This window comes from Amia ocellicauda, chromosome 5, assembly GCF_036373705.1.
Source record: "Amia ocellicauda isolate fAmiCal2 chromosome 5, fAmiCal2.hap1, whole genome shotgun sequence".
Classification (NCBI taxonomy): domain Eukaryota; kingdom Metazoa; phylum Chordata; class Actinopteri; order Amiiformes; family Amiidae; genus Amia; species Amia ocellicauda.
Window position 1 is genome coordinate 46,122,433 of NC_089854.1, and position 16,646 is coordinate 46,139,078.

The 16,646-nt window shown below is 39.4% G+C and overlaps 2 protein-coding genes across 4 annotated transcripts in view; one reads left to right on the forward strand and one right to left on the reverse strand.

Annotated features, from left to right (window-relative positions):
- The window catches only part of chpt1 (choline phosphotransferase 1), a 24,566-nt gene extending 19,788 nt beyond the window's left edge, over positions 1 to 4,778 (forward strand). Inside the window, exons 6-9 of one of the 3 annotated variants that reach the window (XM_066705470.1) lie at positions 670 to 828; positions 1,132 to 1,257; positions 1,666 to 1,773; positions 4,071 to 4,778. In XM_066705470.1, coding sequence (XP_066561567.1) covers positions 670 to 828; positions 1,132 to 1,257; positions 1,666 to 1,773; positions 4,071 to 4,118 — 441 coding nt within the window. In that variant the 3' untranslated portion in view covers positions 4,119 to 4,778. The remainder of the gene's footprint in view (positions 1 to 669; positions 829 to 1,131; positions 1,258 to 1,665; positions 1,774 to 4,070) is intronic. The other 2 variants (XM_066705471.1, XM_066705472.1) reach the window with 2 other exon arrangements.
- On the reverse strand, positions 4,100 to 8,661 carry LOC136750412 (synaptonemal complex protein 3-like). Its single transcript, XM_066705475.1, has 8 exons — positions 8,087 to 8,661; positions 7,148 to 7,232; positions 6,483 to 6,517; positions 6,236 to 6,353; positions 5,834 to 5,933; positions 4,873 to 4,971; positions 4,434 to 4,538; positions 4,100 to 4,153 (listed from the first exon to the last, which is right to left on the reverse strand). Exons 1-8 carry the CDS (start codon positions 8,298 to 8,300, stop codon positions 4,100 to 4,102), a joined length of 810 nt encoding a protein of 269 aa, XP_066561572.1. The 5' UTR covers positions 8,301 to 8,661.
- Positions 8,662 to 16,646: the final 7,985 nt, after the last annotated feature.

A 16,646-nucleotide genomic window follows, 5' to 3' on the forward strand; every position in this document is an offset into this window, starting at 1 on the left:
AGTGACATTCAAAATAATCGTAATTCCAGGAGCTGTCTGATTTCCGGATCTGCATCAATACATATACTTTAAATCAAGCGTTTCTCTCGTGTAGGGGCACAAAGCAGAGAACAGCAAACGGAGACCACTGACCATTAGCAGTGCTTCAGTCCTGTGTGGGCGTGTAGCTTGCCCATACCAGTGGTGGGCTTCAAAATAACGTGGCTGGGGGATAAAGAAGCGGGACACGTGTTCTATTGCTAGGACACTAGATGACGCAATTCCGTAATACAAAAACATTTTTTTTTTATTATTATTATTATTATTTTAGTTTTTCTTTTTGCATTTGCGTTCTGCTTTTTCTTTTTGCATTTCTGGTTTTCTTTTTGCAGTTGTGTTTTGCACTTCAGGGCCACCGTACTTAGCTGATCAGTTATCATTAAGTAAACCAGTTTTTGTTTTTTAATCTGTGAGTGGTGCGTTTTTCCTTTGCTGAACAAGCGCAAAATACAGTAAATCTGGTTGTTGATTAATCAGATTGGCTTCTTTACACATCAAACTAAAATCCTGGACCCTGACAAATATTCTGTTATGTACCCTGAGGTTCCACCAATGCAAATTACATTTCCTAGCTGTGAACCCAGAGTATTTTGTATATCTCATTGCAAATATGTTTTTCCTTTCCTGCAGGACACTAGTGTTCTTTCCCCAGGCCTCCACATAGGCCTAATACTAGCTTTGGCTTTCATGATCTTCAAGAAGTCTTCAAGCCAGCTCTTTGAACACCATCCTTGCCTGTACATTTTAACATTTGGATTTGTGATTGCAAAGATTTCCAACAAGCTTGTTGTAAGTTCGCTTTTATTGTTGTTTTTACAATGGTCAAAGTGAAAAACTAAAATCTCAGGTTTGAGCTTGTTGCTTAAAAATTGAATCTTTCAAGAGATAAAAGTGTACTACTATATTACACTTCAAGCATGTTTTGCTTTATTAAATGAGCATATGAATGGTGTAAATTATTTAATTTGTATATCCATTCAGGCTAAAGAAATAATGTCAAGGTTAAATATCTCTTTGAATATAACCTAAAGATGGAATTTAACTTTTTTTTTTTTTTTTTTTTTTTTTAATGTTTTATCTCTTTCCTGTTAGGTGGCACATATGACAAAAAGTGAGCTTCATCTCCAAGACACAGCATTCATAGGCCCAGGCTTGCTATTCTTGAACCAGTACTTCAATGGCTTTATCAATGAGTACATTGTTCTTTGTATAGCACTGGTAAGCTAAACAATGAACGGCAGTATTTCCTATGAAGCAATGAAAAACACATAGAACCAGGGATAGAAATAAACATTACAAACTAGGTTTCAGTAGCTGCAGGGTCTGCTGATGAAGCAGAAAAGCAAATATATTCAAAGGGAGTTTAACTCTTAGTGGCTGTTTATGCAGAGTTTACTCGGACTACAAAACCAACATAAATTTCCAGTTCCTGGTTTTAACTTCAGTTCAACCTGTGCAATAACTTCCCAGGTATACTTCAAAAAAATTGATTTCTGGGAGATTTTTTTTTTTCAGATAGTTTTGTCAGTTCTGAATTTTTTAAAGGATATCTGAATGTTGTAACCATTGTGTATTATTTTACTGTTCTTTGTCATACACCCATCATTTTTTTCATTACCCTTGCAGGTCATCTCGGCGGTGGACCTGAGCCGATACTGCACTGGGGTGTGTATACAGATCGCCACACATCTGCGGATAAGAGTCTTCAGCATCACACCTCAGGTTTCTCAGCAGGTTCATAACCACCATGACTGACTGCGTGCCCGGAAGGAGGAGGTTAATACAGGGGACCCCTTAGTTGAAAGCACAGCTCCCTGTTTAGAAACTGTGCAGGAAGACCCCAAAAATGAAAACCTGATAAACCTTGATACTGTCATCAGTTCCAATTAGATAATCTAAATAAAACAAAATATAATAAAGTAATTTTCACTGGACTTAAACCTATTGAAAGTATAAAATGCACATGTATATTCCTACTGTAAACAGCATAGAAAATAATTATGGAAACGCCAAAAAAATAATTCAACTATAGTCAGCTTTTTAATTATTAGTTAATTAAAGGAATTCTCTCTCCACATTGAGATAGGGGGGATTCCTTCCAAATCGGCCACCTTTCAGGCTGATGAAACTGATGTATTGTGAGCCTTATTCCACCAAATAATGTGCTGTGCTGTACTTCCTTCTAAATAAAGCTCTCCTGACCAGCTTTTAAACAATCAGTCTTTTGGTGTATACAAATATTGTAGACTTTGAAAGTTCACTTCACCTAGCTTTCAGATACTGTATGAGCAGAGCTCTTTTTCACATGCACTGTGGAGAAATTGCAAATAAGCAATGCTCATTATTTATAGGATTTTGTAGGATATTTCCATAATTATTTCCACTGAATACAGCATACATGTGTATCAAATTAAACCAAGATCTTAAGTGTCGTTTCCCACATGAAACCAAATTCATTTAGAAGCAAAGCTTACATTATAATTGATATTCAGTGTCCGGTGATTTTTTGATTTTGTTTTGGCCCGATTTAAACGGCAATCTCCTTTTAACTTTTATAGAGAATCTTGCCAATGTGCCTTTTGATTAGGCAAAATCACCAAACAAATAAACTACAAAAAAAGTATTTCAGTATATTCTAATGAAATTACTTTGAATGAGGGACAATTTGCCTCAAGGGCTTCAGGTTTGAAAGGGACCATGGCTCTTTTAATGTTCTAATCGGTGGCATGTAAACCTACTGCCATTTTTTAACTTAAAGCCTGCCCAGTCTTTCCCCACAATCGCATTACTATAGTGAATATAGTATTTATGTATCAAGTAGAGTTTTGTACGGTTCCTTAATGCAGGACCATTTCGAAGCGTGTAGTGTTGCTGGTTGATACATTAGACATGAGCCACTGCATTATTTTATTTTTTTAGACTTCCTCCTGAAGGGCATACTGTATAGCAATTTCAAATGATTGAACATAATTTTGTTAACAGCCTTAAACTGTTCTATTTTTTTACTATGAATTTGGATGTATGAAGCAGCTGAAGACCAAGTAAACTTTTTTTTTTTTTTCTTTGGGTTTCTCCACGACTTTTGCAAGAAATTTTCATGAAGAAATTGTATTTATACTGATCAACAAACGTGTAAATAAAAATATTTATTAAAGTTCATAATTGAGTAGGGTACTTAAGAATTTGAAGCTATGGGACTATTTGTAATGTTCAGTTCTGTAGCCTGTTCAGGATTTAATCACTTTACTGTGTGATATCCATGTCTATATAAGGATTTTTTATGTGACCCTGTAGTGCCTATGGCAAATACATTTCCTAAGCCACCCGGCATTGTGTTGCTTAAAACAGCCACGTTAAGATCAATTTTTGGCTTCTTATTGTAGGATGATCAAAGGGATAATTATTACTAACCTAAAAAGTAACGGTGCTTTATGAAGTTACATTCATACAGAAAGGATGTTATAATGATTATTACTGGTATTAAAGAATGCTCTACTGTTTTGAATAAACTGAAATAAGTGTGAACTAAACTGTGTTTTTAAAATAGTAATTAAACTGCTGAGAATGATTCAGTGTAGCAAAACCCAATGGGAGGTGGGTGGGGGATACATAACAGCTTATGTATTTTTACACCAATCAAGCAAGACATCACATTCCAACACTAATGCTCCTTCTCCCTCGTCATCCTAAATCTGTTACCCACAGAGCTGGCTCAGGAAGATCTGGCTGTCAGTCATCACATGCCAAGATAACCATTCAGTAGCTTACAAACAATAAGAGCAATGCTGCAATTAAATAACATTTTTTATTGCTGGGAAATAAAGGATTTATTTTTCTAAATTGAAACACCATACATTAAAAAAACTACAACAAAAAAAAGGGGGGTGTATTTTTCTAAGATATGAAATGACATAAGATATTACATTTAAACTAATAAGCAAGCAAGTGAAGCAAGGTTGATACAAACAAAGTGAACTGTGTAAAAGACATCAATACCAAACCATTAACATGTTAACTGTTATATCACATAGGAGGAAGGTTTTTCAATTGCTGTGGCTCCTCAGAATAACATGGACTGAAGAGATTTGCGAACTGTTGCCATTTCCTGCTGTTGCTGTCATGAAGGAATGAGGGGGAGAAATCATACAAGTTAAAATGCCAAGTGCCAACAAACTGTATTTATCCTGATGGGTCAAGTGATTATGGTCACTGCTAATTAACTCTGAAAACATCCAAACCCGTTTCCCTGTCAAGGAGCTGGGTTAAGAAATGGAGCAGTGGTTACATACAGTGGAAAAACTTATCTACAAAATGTTTTGTTTAAGATTTTATATTTTTACTTTTAAATATATAGACAGTAAATATAAATACATATCATGAAGTGTCCTACTTACTGTGTCCATCATGATTTTCTTCTGCAACAGAGACATTTCCTTTCGGAGCTCGGTCTGGGCTCCCATTAGGAAAGCTTCTTGACTCTTCTCCATCTCTTCTGTGTTCTAAACACATCCCAATAGAGGTTTTGCACAGGAGTTTTCACTGAACTCTTTCAGTGCAAAAGCTGATGTCAACCGCAGATTAGTTTTACTGCTGTGATTCGATTTGTACATTGCAAATCACATAAATCGGGGAAGAATTTAGCCAGCATTTTGTTTTGTTTTTGATGGTGGTGATGGTGGTTTGATCAACAGGTGTTTAATTGTTCACTGAAACCACAATAAACAACTATGAGCTCTGAAGGGTCGATTCTCAAATTTCTCTATTTGTCACTTTAAATGAAGTAAAATAAAATCCTTGTCCTCCCAGTGAAAACCCTATTGGCCCTGCTCTCACCTTTACAAACTGCTCATACATCTGCCTGATGGTCTTCAGTTTCTGACTCTGTACTATTCTGGCTTGTTGGAAGAATTTTTGCTGTTGTCGCACAAAGGTCTGCAACAACAAACAAAACGAATGAAAAATGGCACGCAGCAGAGTGCACTACAGCACAAGAAAAACACTCTCGCTTCCATAACACAGGAACTCCAGATAGTTCAGGCTGAAACAGTTTTGTATTGCTAATAAAAGATTCTACAGGTCACGAGTCCATGGTAACACATTACACAGAGTCTTCACTTCTTTGCTTGTGGTGTTTTTTAAATGTTACAAAATGCATCAGCCTTAAGCATTAAGAATTAAGTGGGGTAAACTGTGCCCAATACACTGCTGTATCTCTGTGAGCTCCTTCAGTTTCACTGCATGTTCATTGTGCTGAAGTCACTCTGTGTGCCACCCCGTCTCTTTGCCTCTAGTACAGGAGGCCCAACCCAGCAAGTTTTCCATCAGTCTTTAAATTAGAACTTAAATTGGCTCAATTAAATCAGGACTTACATTTAGAAAATAATTAATGGCATTAGGTAGTTAAGTGCCCAAGTGGAATTTAAACCTGAGGATACTGCAGCCCTCCTGAACTAAGATTGGGGACCCCTGTTCTAATGCTTATTACACACAAAAAAAAAGTATTATGGTCTTAAATAAGGGTGTACTCCACTCTGAAGGCAGGTTCATGAGCTTTTCGTGGGTCTTTTTCAATACTCGACACTGAAAAGTAGTGGAAAAGTTATTCCCTTTGTCTTAAGTAAGTAAATGATTTGTTCAGTTATGTTAAATAACCCTAAGGGAGCAGATCTGGATACTCCTGATTACTAACGCACCCTGGATCTCATCAACAATACATAAGCCTTATTCCAATGGTTGATTACATTAAGGGCATACTTCACAATAAGCACCAGTTTTCATAAAAGTTATTACTGACGTTCAGCTTTTCTTCTTGTTCCTCTGATTTCTGCACCTCTGCCTCCCATTGCTGCAGTACGGAATAGAACTGCTGTGAGTAGTCTTGGGTAAGTTTCAGTCTGCACAAAAGGGAAGCACAATTATTACAACACTCATTGGAAAACATCCCACACTTATAGTCTAATAAATCTCAAGACACTCAATATTGGAGACATGAAGGACTTTCTATGATAAGCACTGTGACCCTGGATGGAGCACTGGTTGAAAATTGAAAGGATGTTTTATAAGTTCAGAGTAGCTTACACCCCCCAAGTTTGCAACTGCATGTAACTTCAGTTTACTATTCTCTGCTCTCTGGGACATTGTGAGCATTGTCTTTCTGGGAACATGGCCTGTCTTTGTGCCTTCGTTATCGGGATACCTTTGGTTTTGCTGCGTTTTCCACATCTGCTCCAGCTTCTGATTGCTGGACTTCAGAGACGACTTGGCATAGGCATCCAGGCGCTTCTTCTTAGCTTGCATAGCTTTATTGATGTCAGCTGTAAAAAGCACAGGAGCCTTCCAGAGCCAATACACAGCTTACATCTTCACTTAAACAATGTTGTCTTTGCAAATACTGTTACAAATATGAATTATTCAGTAGACACAAGAAGGAATCCTGTACTTGCCTCCAAACCTCTCGAGCATAGTCTGCACTTCACCCCTGCAAAACAAGAACAGTCTGTCAGACTGCACTATGTAATAATTTTGAATTGGCTAACAATGAAGCCACATGCATCTTTTTCAATGTACTGATTTGTTCTGGACATTGCTCATAGACAAGCCAGAGTGTTAAGTCCCATAAGGTGTTTGCTTGAATTCTCTTGAAATCATATGTCCCAGAGATGTGGCTGCTTTTCCCATGTAAGTGTTAACAGGGCTATAGGCAGGATGTTACGTTTATGATAGCGGGGGGGCGGGGGGTTGCTAATGGTGTGTCTTTCATGAAGGCGGGGGAGGGGGGATTGTGCTCAAGCAGGGTGGGGGGGAGGGGGGTGCTGGCGGTGTTTCACATAAGGGGGGGGTTTGCAGACGGGGTTTCTTTTGTGCAAGCGTGGGGGGGTGCTGACGGTGTTTATTTCATGCTAGCAGGGGCTGGGGGGTTCTAGGGGGCCCCTTTGAGTCTTGGGGGCCCCAGGCAGATACCTACCTTGCCTGTCCTTATGCTGTGCCTCTGAGTGTTAAAGAGTAGTTTCAAAATGAAAACTGACAGTACAGTACAGGTCTATGATTTAAGGGTCTTTAAAATGGTTGGTGTGTGTTTTTGTCATCACTGTCCTGTAGAAAGCATTACCCCATGCTAATCCCATCTTCCACCTCATGTCTTGTCAGTGCAGCTGGTCGTTTTTTCCCATGCTTCTCCACCACAGGAGTTTCCTCTGAAACAAACAGACAAGTAAACATATACATACCTTTCTTTAGAGTCGCATGAGATGGAAAACAGCAAATGATACAAAACATTTTTATTGAAAGCATTCATACCCTTCATTGGAAACAATGTTATTCACAAATTCAATGTTATAAATCACCCCAGTGTTATTAAAACATCTAACTCAATTAACTGGTATCTTTACAGTGTTATTTCACAAGGCTGAAAACATTTAATTGATAAATCAGTATAGTAATGCAAGGGTCCCCTACCATGCTTCTTCCATCTGTGCTTTAAATTACTTAATTGCACCTTAATTAGATGAACTCTGCTTAGATTGTGCTTTTTTGAATTGTTTAAATAAATAAGAGTTGGTTCTTTAATAAGTTATTTATACAATCATATACTTAACTTAAAACCCCTACTGTTTAAAATAATGAAAAGGCTCTGATGTAGGAAATTATTAGTTCAATTAAGTAATTGAGAGCTCGGTTGGAGCAAAGCCGGGTAGGGGGTCCCCAGGACCAGGATTTGGGACCTGTGGTCTAATGAACAATGTTTATTAAACTTAATGAATCAACGACAGGTGTGAATGTATGTGGCTACATAGCTACATCTAACACTGTTATATTAAATCTGAATGACTTAAACCCAGGGTTCCTAACCCAGGTCCTGGAGGACCCCCTACCCTGCTGGTTTTTGATCCAACCGAGCTCTCAATTAGCCTCTGGAATGTTTTAAAATTATGATGCGAATAAGAGGCCAATTTAAACCTTGTCAGCCCAGACAACTGCAAAGTTTATGTATTTATGTGTGTTCTTGTGTGTTTTTTCGGTTGTTAATTGTATGTACACAGTGCAGTACCTTCTAGGACATCCTCCTCGGACCCGCTGAGGGCCTTTTTCTCCTCGTCCACAATGAACTCGTACGGGCGCTGGTCGATCGGGCTCTCGGGCCCTTTGCTCGCTTTACCGGCTTTCTTCCTGTCCGCAGTCGCCATGTTCTCCGTAAAACCGAAAGGATGGAGGGAAGCTGTGAGGAGAACTAACACCCAGAAACTGAATTTAACTTCAGCCATTCGGTTATTCGTGGGTTGTTGTCTTTTTTAACAAAACTTGAACTAGGTCCCTATTCTACCAATAAATGAAAGCCATATTAAACCAGTTCGTCTCTTCATATGACAGGAAGATCACATTGTCATTCACTATTCAAAGACAATTCTTAAAAAAAATACATTGTTTTGAAGTTGGAGCAGCGAAACTGGTATTATAAATTACAATTTCGTATTTATCGCGATGCGTTTTTGTTTTGTTCACCTCGTTTTTCGCCCCTAAATAAAGTTGTCTGGTTAGGTGAATACGTAACCCTGACGAGTAACACAAATGCCTATGAAAATTAAAATATTTCCAAGTCAGAATGCAAATAAAACCACTTCTGTGGTGAAAGCGTGCGCAGATGTATTGGGCGGTGCCTTATTTTTTGAATATATTATGTAAATTAAATTACGATTACGTCAGAAAGCAACATGTGAAAGGAACCACCCACCCATCCATCATATTATTATAATAATATCGCATCTTTCAACTGCCATTTGTAAATACAAAAGAAAAAAGTGGTTAAGTATATACATTAACTTTATAAACCCGTGAGTGTTGTTGTTACCACTACCATAAGCAGCTGCTCAACTTGTCACTGCACTGCTTGCATTATTTAACCAGGACATTTGAACGCACCCATCCTAATGCAACTTTTCTCACCTCAGTATTATTAAAGTAGAAGATGTGTATGCCAGAGCAAAACAAATTATATAAACACCCAACTAAAATATTGCATCAGGTTTTTAATTAAATGTATTTCCCTCATTAACATGCAAATCAATGTATAACTTTTTTGAAATGCGTTTTTCTGGATTTTTTTGTTGTTATTCTGTCTCTCACTTTTAAAATACACCTACCATTAAAATTATAGACTGATCGTTTATTTGTCAGAGGGCAAACGTTCAAAATCAGCAGGGGATCAAATATTTTTTCCCTCACTGTATCTATGCAGACTGTTTTGTTTGTTTGTTTGTTTGTTTTAACCACTTTAACATTTTCTAAGTTCACATAGCAGGAGTGTTTTATTTATTTATATAAACGTATCAAATTACAATCAGTAAATATGTTATTTCCAGTTAAATATCTTAAGAAATATATATTGTTCAATAACCTTACGTCTAGGTAAGCATTACAGGGACTCAGAATATCAGGTATATCCTCGTTGATCATTTTAAAATTGACAATATTAAACATTAGAAAAAACATTATATCGAATAATTATATATATACACTACCGTTCAAAAGTTTGGGGTCACATAGAAATGTCCTTGTTTTCGAAAGAAAAGAAAAAAATGTGTCCATTAAAATAACATCAAATTGATCAGAAATACAGTGTAGACATTGTTAATGTTGTAAATGACTATTGTAGCTGGAAAAGGCGAATTTTTAATGGAATATCTACATAGGCGTACAGACGCCCATTATCAGCAACCATCAGTCCTGTGTTCCAATGGCATGTTGTGTTTGCTAATCCAAGTTTATAATTTTAAAAGGCTAATTGATCATTAGAAAACCCTTTTGCAATTATGTTAGCACAGCTGCAAACTGTTGTGCTGATTAAAGAAACAATGAAACTGGCCATCTTTAGACTAGTTGAGTATTTGGAGCATCAGCAATTGTGGGTTCAATTACAGGCTCAAAATGGCCAGAAACAAAGAAGTTTCTTCTGAAACTCGTCAGTCTATTCTTGTTCTGAGAAATGAAGGCTATTCCATGCGAGAAATTGGCAAGAAACTGAAGATCTCGTACAACGCTGTGTACTACTCCCTTCACAGAACAGCGCAAACTGGCTATAACCAGAATAGAAAGAGTAGTGGGAGGCCCCGGTGAGCAAGAGGACAAATACATTAGAGTGTCTAGTTTGAGAAACAGATGCCTCACAGATCCTCAACTGGCAGCTTCATTAAATAGTACCCACAAAACACCAGTCTCAACGTCAACATCTAGGCAGCATTGCAAAGAAAAAGCCATATCTCAGACTGGCTAATAAAAAGAAAAGATTAAGATGGACAAAAGAACACATATGTACAGACGAATCTAAGTTTGAGGTGTACATTTGTGAGACGCAGACCAAATGAAAAGATGCTGGAGAGTGCTTGATGCCATCTGTCAAGCATGGTGGAGGCAATGTGATGGTCTGGGGGTGCTTTGGTGGTGGTAAAGTGGGAGATTTGTACAGGGTAAAAGGGATCTTGAAGAAGGAAGGCTATCACTCAATTTTGCAACGCCGTGCCATACCCTGTGGAAGAAGCAGTCAGTTGGTATTCTGTCTATAATGGAGTGGCCAGCACAGTCACTGGATCTCAACCCTATTGAGTTGTTGTGGGAGCAGCTTGACCATATGGTACATAAGAAGTGCCCATCAAGCCTATCCAACTTGTGGGAGGTGCGTCAGGAAGCATGGGGTGAAATCTCTTCAGATTACCTCAACAAATTGACAACTAGAATGCTAAAGTTCCCAAAGGCTGTAATTGCTGCAAATGGAGGATTCTTTGAAAAAAGCACAGTTTGAAGGGCACATGTATTATATCAATTATAAATCATTATTTCTAACCTTGTCAATAACTATATTTCACATTCATTTTGGTATACTTCCTATTCAAACTCATTTCAAGTGACCCCAAACATTTGAATGGTAGTGTGTATATACACCAATCAGCCATAACATTATGACCACTGACAGGTGAATAACAAGTGAATAACACTGATACTCTCGTTATCATGGCACCTGTCAGTGGGTGGGATATATTAGGCAGCAAGTGAACATTTTGTCCTCAAAGTTGATGTGTTAGAAGCAGGGAAAATGGGCGAGCGTAAGGATCTGAGCAACTTTGACAAGGGCCAAATTGTGATGGCTAGACGACTGGGTCAGAGCAACTCCAAAACTGCAGCTCTTGTGGGGTGTTCCCGGTCTGCAGTGATCAGTACCTATCAAAAGTGGTCCAAGGAAGGAAAAGCAGTGAACCGGCGACAGGGTCATGGGTGGCCAAGGCCCATTGATGCACGTAGGGGAGCAAAGGCTGGCCCGTGTGGTCCGATCCAACAGATGAGCTACTGTAGCTCAAATTGCTGAAAAAGTTAATGCTGGTTCTGATAGTCAGAACACACAGTGCATCGCAGTTTTTTGCGTATGGGGCTGCGTAGCCACAGACCAGTCAGGGTGCCCATGCTGACCCCTGTCCACTGCCGAAAGTGCCTACAATGGACACATGAGCATCAGAACTGGACCACAGAGCAATGGAAGAAGGTGGCCTGGTCTGATGAATCACGAGATGCTGAAGTTTCCACTCTCCTCCTACGTCACAAACCTACAACATGTGCCCTGGACCCTCTCCCTTCTCGTCTCCTCCAAGCAACCGCTCCTGATCTTCTCCCCTTCATCTCCTCCCTCCTCAACTCCTCACTCCTCTCTGGCTGTTTCCCCTCTGCATTTAAACAAGCTGCTGTCATCCCACTCCTCAAGAAACCAACCCTTGACGCCACCTCTCCTCAGAACTACTGCCCTGTCTCCCTACTCCCCTTCGTCTCCAAGACTCTCAAGCAGGTGGTCCACCGTCAGCTCTCTGACTTTCTGTCCCAACACTCACTCCTTGATCCTCTGCAATCCGACTTCCGCACAGCTCACTCCGCTGAGACTGCACTCCTGGCAGTCACTGACTCCCTCAGCTGTGCTCAGGCGGCCTCCCTCTCCTCAGTCCTCATCCTCCTTGACCTCTCCGCAGCATTTGACACCGTCGATCACTCCATCCTCCTCTCCTGTCTCACTGACCTTGGAATCTCTGAGACTGCTCTCACCTGGTCCTACCAAGTGACATGGCGAGGTTCCTCATCCACCCCCCAACCTCTCCTCACAGGCGTTCCCCAAGGCTCTGTCCTGGGTCCGCTCCCGTTCTCTCTCTACACTCGCTCCATGGGCCCCCTCATCGCATCCCATGGTTTCTCCTACCACTTCTATGCTGATGATGCCCAGATCTTCCTGTCTTTTCCCTCTTCTGACCCTCTCATCCCCTCTCGCATCTTTTCCTGCTTGTCTGCTATCTCCGCCTGGATGCACACCGGATCTTCTGTTTCTCCCCCACTCTTCCTCACCTTCTGCTGACCTCTCCATCTCGATCCCCTTGGAATCCACCACACTCTCTCCTTCTTCTTCCGCTAAAAATCTCGGAGTCACCCTCGATCCTGCACTCTCCTACACCCAGCACATCACCACACTGACTCACACCTGCAGATTCTTCCTGAGCAACATATGCTGAATCCATCCCTTCCTCACCGACTACTCGACGCAGCTGCTCATCCAGTCACTGGTCCTCTCCCGCCTGGACTACTGCAACTCCCTTCTGGCCAGCCTACCTGCAACTACTACCCGTCCGCTCCAGCTTATGCAGAACTCTGCGGCTCGTCTGATATTCTTTCTGCCCCAATTCACACACACTACTCCACTACTCCACTCCCTCCACGGGCTACTGATACCGGCACGCATTCAGTTCAAGACATTGACCCTCACCTACCGCTGTCTCAACCACACTGCACCAAGTTACCTTCAGACACTCGTCTCTCTATACATCTCCTCCAGATCGCTGTGGTCTTCCGGTGCCAGAAGACTAACTCTACCTCCTCTCCACTCTCCTTCCTCCAGAGCCCGCTCCTTCTCATCCCTGGCCCCTAAATGGTGGAACGACCTTCCCACCGAATTCAAAACAGCAGAGTCCTTGACCTCATTCCGGCGCTTACTCAAGACACATCTTTTCAGACAGTACTTGTAATATTAGTACTTTTAATCCCCGTTAGATAGCACTTCACAGTTTTATTATGCTTCTTGCGTTTTTGATTGTTTTCCTCCTTGCTCCCTTTCCCGTAGCCCTTGACTGTAACCCTACATCTTGACAGCACTTAGCTTTTACCGTCCAGGATGTATGACCTCACTTACTGTACTTGCCTGTGTAAATTGGATGTTGTAAAATGTATTATATTTTGAATTGCTATGTTTTATGTAAATTGAATTTGTAAAGTTTGATGCCTTTACTTAACTGTATTTTTGCACTTTGTTTTGCACCTATGTATTAAGTCGCCCTGGATAAGGGCGTCTGCCAATAAATAAATAAATAAATAAATAATAATAGTAATAATAGTGCAGTCCATGCCTCAACGGGTCAGGGCTATTTTGGTGGCAAAAGGGAGACCTACACAATGTTAGGCAGGTGGTCATAATGTTATGGCTGATCGGTGTGTATATATATATATATATATATATATATATATACACACATACATACATACATACATACATACGCACACACATTTTCATAGAAATTATCGTTTAAGAGAGTATGCAAACTGACATTGACACTTTAAGACCAGTCTTTCATTGTGATAGGAGACCTAAAGGTTATGAGTCTGATGGCTCAGATATGTCCCATGCTACTGCTTCTGCATCACCAGCCTGCCACCTTTTGAGTAACGTAGTTTGCTTTAAATAGGTGCAATGCTGGGCACACTGCTGGGGGATTAACTTTCCTATATGTGAAGGAAGGTTTCCCTTGGAGAATCGTTTCCTGAGGCATGCAACACCATCTGCAAGTTGATATTAAAACACTGAAACAACAGGCCGAATAGAGTATAACTTTCTTTCAGACTTTGATGTAATCAGTGATCAAGAATACAGATGGAAAATCTGAACCAAAGCACAGCATAGACTAGAGATGCTAATAATAACCCGAAAGTCAGATTCTTGATTCATGCTGCCCTTTGAAGAGTACTGGCTTGGTGAAACTTGACTTGACTCTGTCATTAGCAAGTATACACTTGTCCAGAAAACTAAATAGTAGAAGCAACTCTGCTGGTCAAATTGATTATCGTAGTAGTGGTATCAGGGGTATTAAAAATGACACTTAAGACACTTAAAAACTGAAAAGGTGAAGTTCTGATTTCATCCAGCCCTTTGTTTTGTGGCTGCCATTGATGCTGAATTGCAACCCAACCACTTATTATTCACTTCCAAATACAGGACAGGAAGTTACAGAAGTTTCTCTCAGACTTGTTTTTTTAAACCTAACAGGTTACTTAGAAGGTATGAAGCATAGTTACAGGCAGGTTAACGTTGCTTGAAAGATGCCAGGATGAACAGGGTTGAATTAGTTTTGAAAACAAGGAAACAATGTACTAATTGTTGTTCTCTTTTCCCCTCTACATCTCCAAAAGCAAAAAAACCACATGATTCTCAGTTAATCTGCATAATAGTTTAACTGAAACTCATATCATCAACTCCACAAGATTCTTGTCAGAGGGAAGACGTCAAACCATAGGTGTGCAATAATAATTTATTTGGGACAGTTAATGTCAAACTAATCTCAATTGATTATATCAATAAAATAAGAATATGGAGCTTCTGTTACAGGAAATGAATAGATGATACCGCTAATCTTCTCTGCTCCTCAAAGATAGTCAATTTCGGTTCACAGCAGGCAGCCTGGTGTTTCTTCTCCCTCTGTGTCTCTTCTCCATTTCCTTTGTTCGGTTGTAGACTTAAAAAGGGTTTTAATCCAACCAATCATATCCCTCTATATAACGTGTTCCATACGTGATGAGATCATGTGGTACCTAGGTCTCCTTCTCTGTTTATGCCTAAGGTCATGAGGTGAACAAAATAATGCACTGGACCCTATCTTGTTTTGATGAGTTCAGACCATATATGGATATGAAATGGTTAAACTGCAGGTTCCCATAAAGAAAGAATCCTCCATGGTAGACACATATGCTGTGTCCTAGGATATCTTACATGGCCATTTGGAGTTGGTGAAATCTTCATTAGGATAAAAGCTCTGGCACACAGGCTCCAGTAAAGATTATGGTGACGAGCAAAATACAATAAACAGACAGAAAAACAACAATCAGCATAAAGCTGGAAAAAAAAGGTGGGACAATGCAAAAACTGACACATGCACACGCGGGTGAGATAATGGTTTGCCACTCTGAAACTATCACCATCAAAAATGTTACACACTTCAGAAACGTTGAATTTTTCAGTCACACAAAGGATTGTAATAGAATTTATGTGCCTATCTATTTATATATATTAAAATAAAACAAAAAGATGTACACCTCTACCTTTGCTTTGTGCAGATGAGCCACAGGGAACACCCATTGTTGTACACAACACAACAGTTATCTGATTATTCATCACTAGAATTCAATGCATTTATTTATCATTAGACTTAATTGTAAAATTTAGGATGAGTAAAGCTGGATCCTTCATTATTAAAACAGGCACCTTGTGCAATATTTTCTTTCCTCTTTACAATGCACTGAAAAAACACATAGCTCATATCAATGTACTCCTTTCAAAAGGATATCACACACCCTCTTAATTTAAAACCTGTTAAGTAGGATAGAAATTAGCATTTCTTCAGCTTAGCTAGCTGACCCAATGTGGGTGACAAGAAGAGAACCGATTTATCAATTTATCATTCTCAGTAATGATTTCCCAAGTCTGAAAACTGAACACCTTTTTGAGCCAGCAGGAATTCAGCTCCATGAAGCAGAAAAAAGGATTACAAAGCCAAACTTAGGAAAATAATTTTTCATATTTGTGTTTTATGGCATCAGTCATAAAGTAAATCAAATGGATTTGTTTTCACATAATTTAAATAAAGCAAATGGTTGGTATCAATCTTTGTACCAAGTTTTATGATTTTGAATGAGTTAATTAATGCTGATTAACTGCTTAAAACTCACTTTGCACCATATGCAGTGCAGAATATATGCCATACAGTTTAAGACAAACAATCTTGTCAGATGTGCGGCTGACAAAAGACTTCCCCAATTTTTTTTTTAAATGATATGTAAATTCTTCTTGTATCATTGTCTCTATTGCCACCAGTGTTGGTCCTTCAGTGTTTAACAATAACCACTAATGTAAAACTGACAGTTAACACAATGTAAATGGATGTGAACATAAAATGAAACAGACCCCAGAATGAGTCAGTGCCCACATTGCTTTGTGAGAAATTCACTCGAATAAACCTTCACAAAATAGGCACTTGTGTAGCGAGAAAGTAGTTAAGCAAAGGCAAAAACCATCCCCTCATCCTGCTCTTCCAAGACGCCAACACACCCCCACCCCCCAACTCAAATTTAAAATACAAACTTTGAAACTTTGTACACAGTTAACAGCTTCAAATTAAGAATATGACCGGTTTTACTTAATCTATAGTGTAAACACTTTCGCACCTCTGTCCAATTTACTGAAACAGAACCAGCTTAGGTTTCAATAATGCATTTCCCCAAGAACCTGATTTTTACAGCAACAATTAAAAAGTATTGTTGCCCTG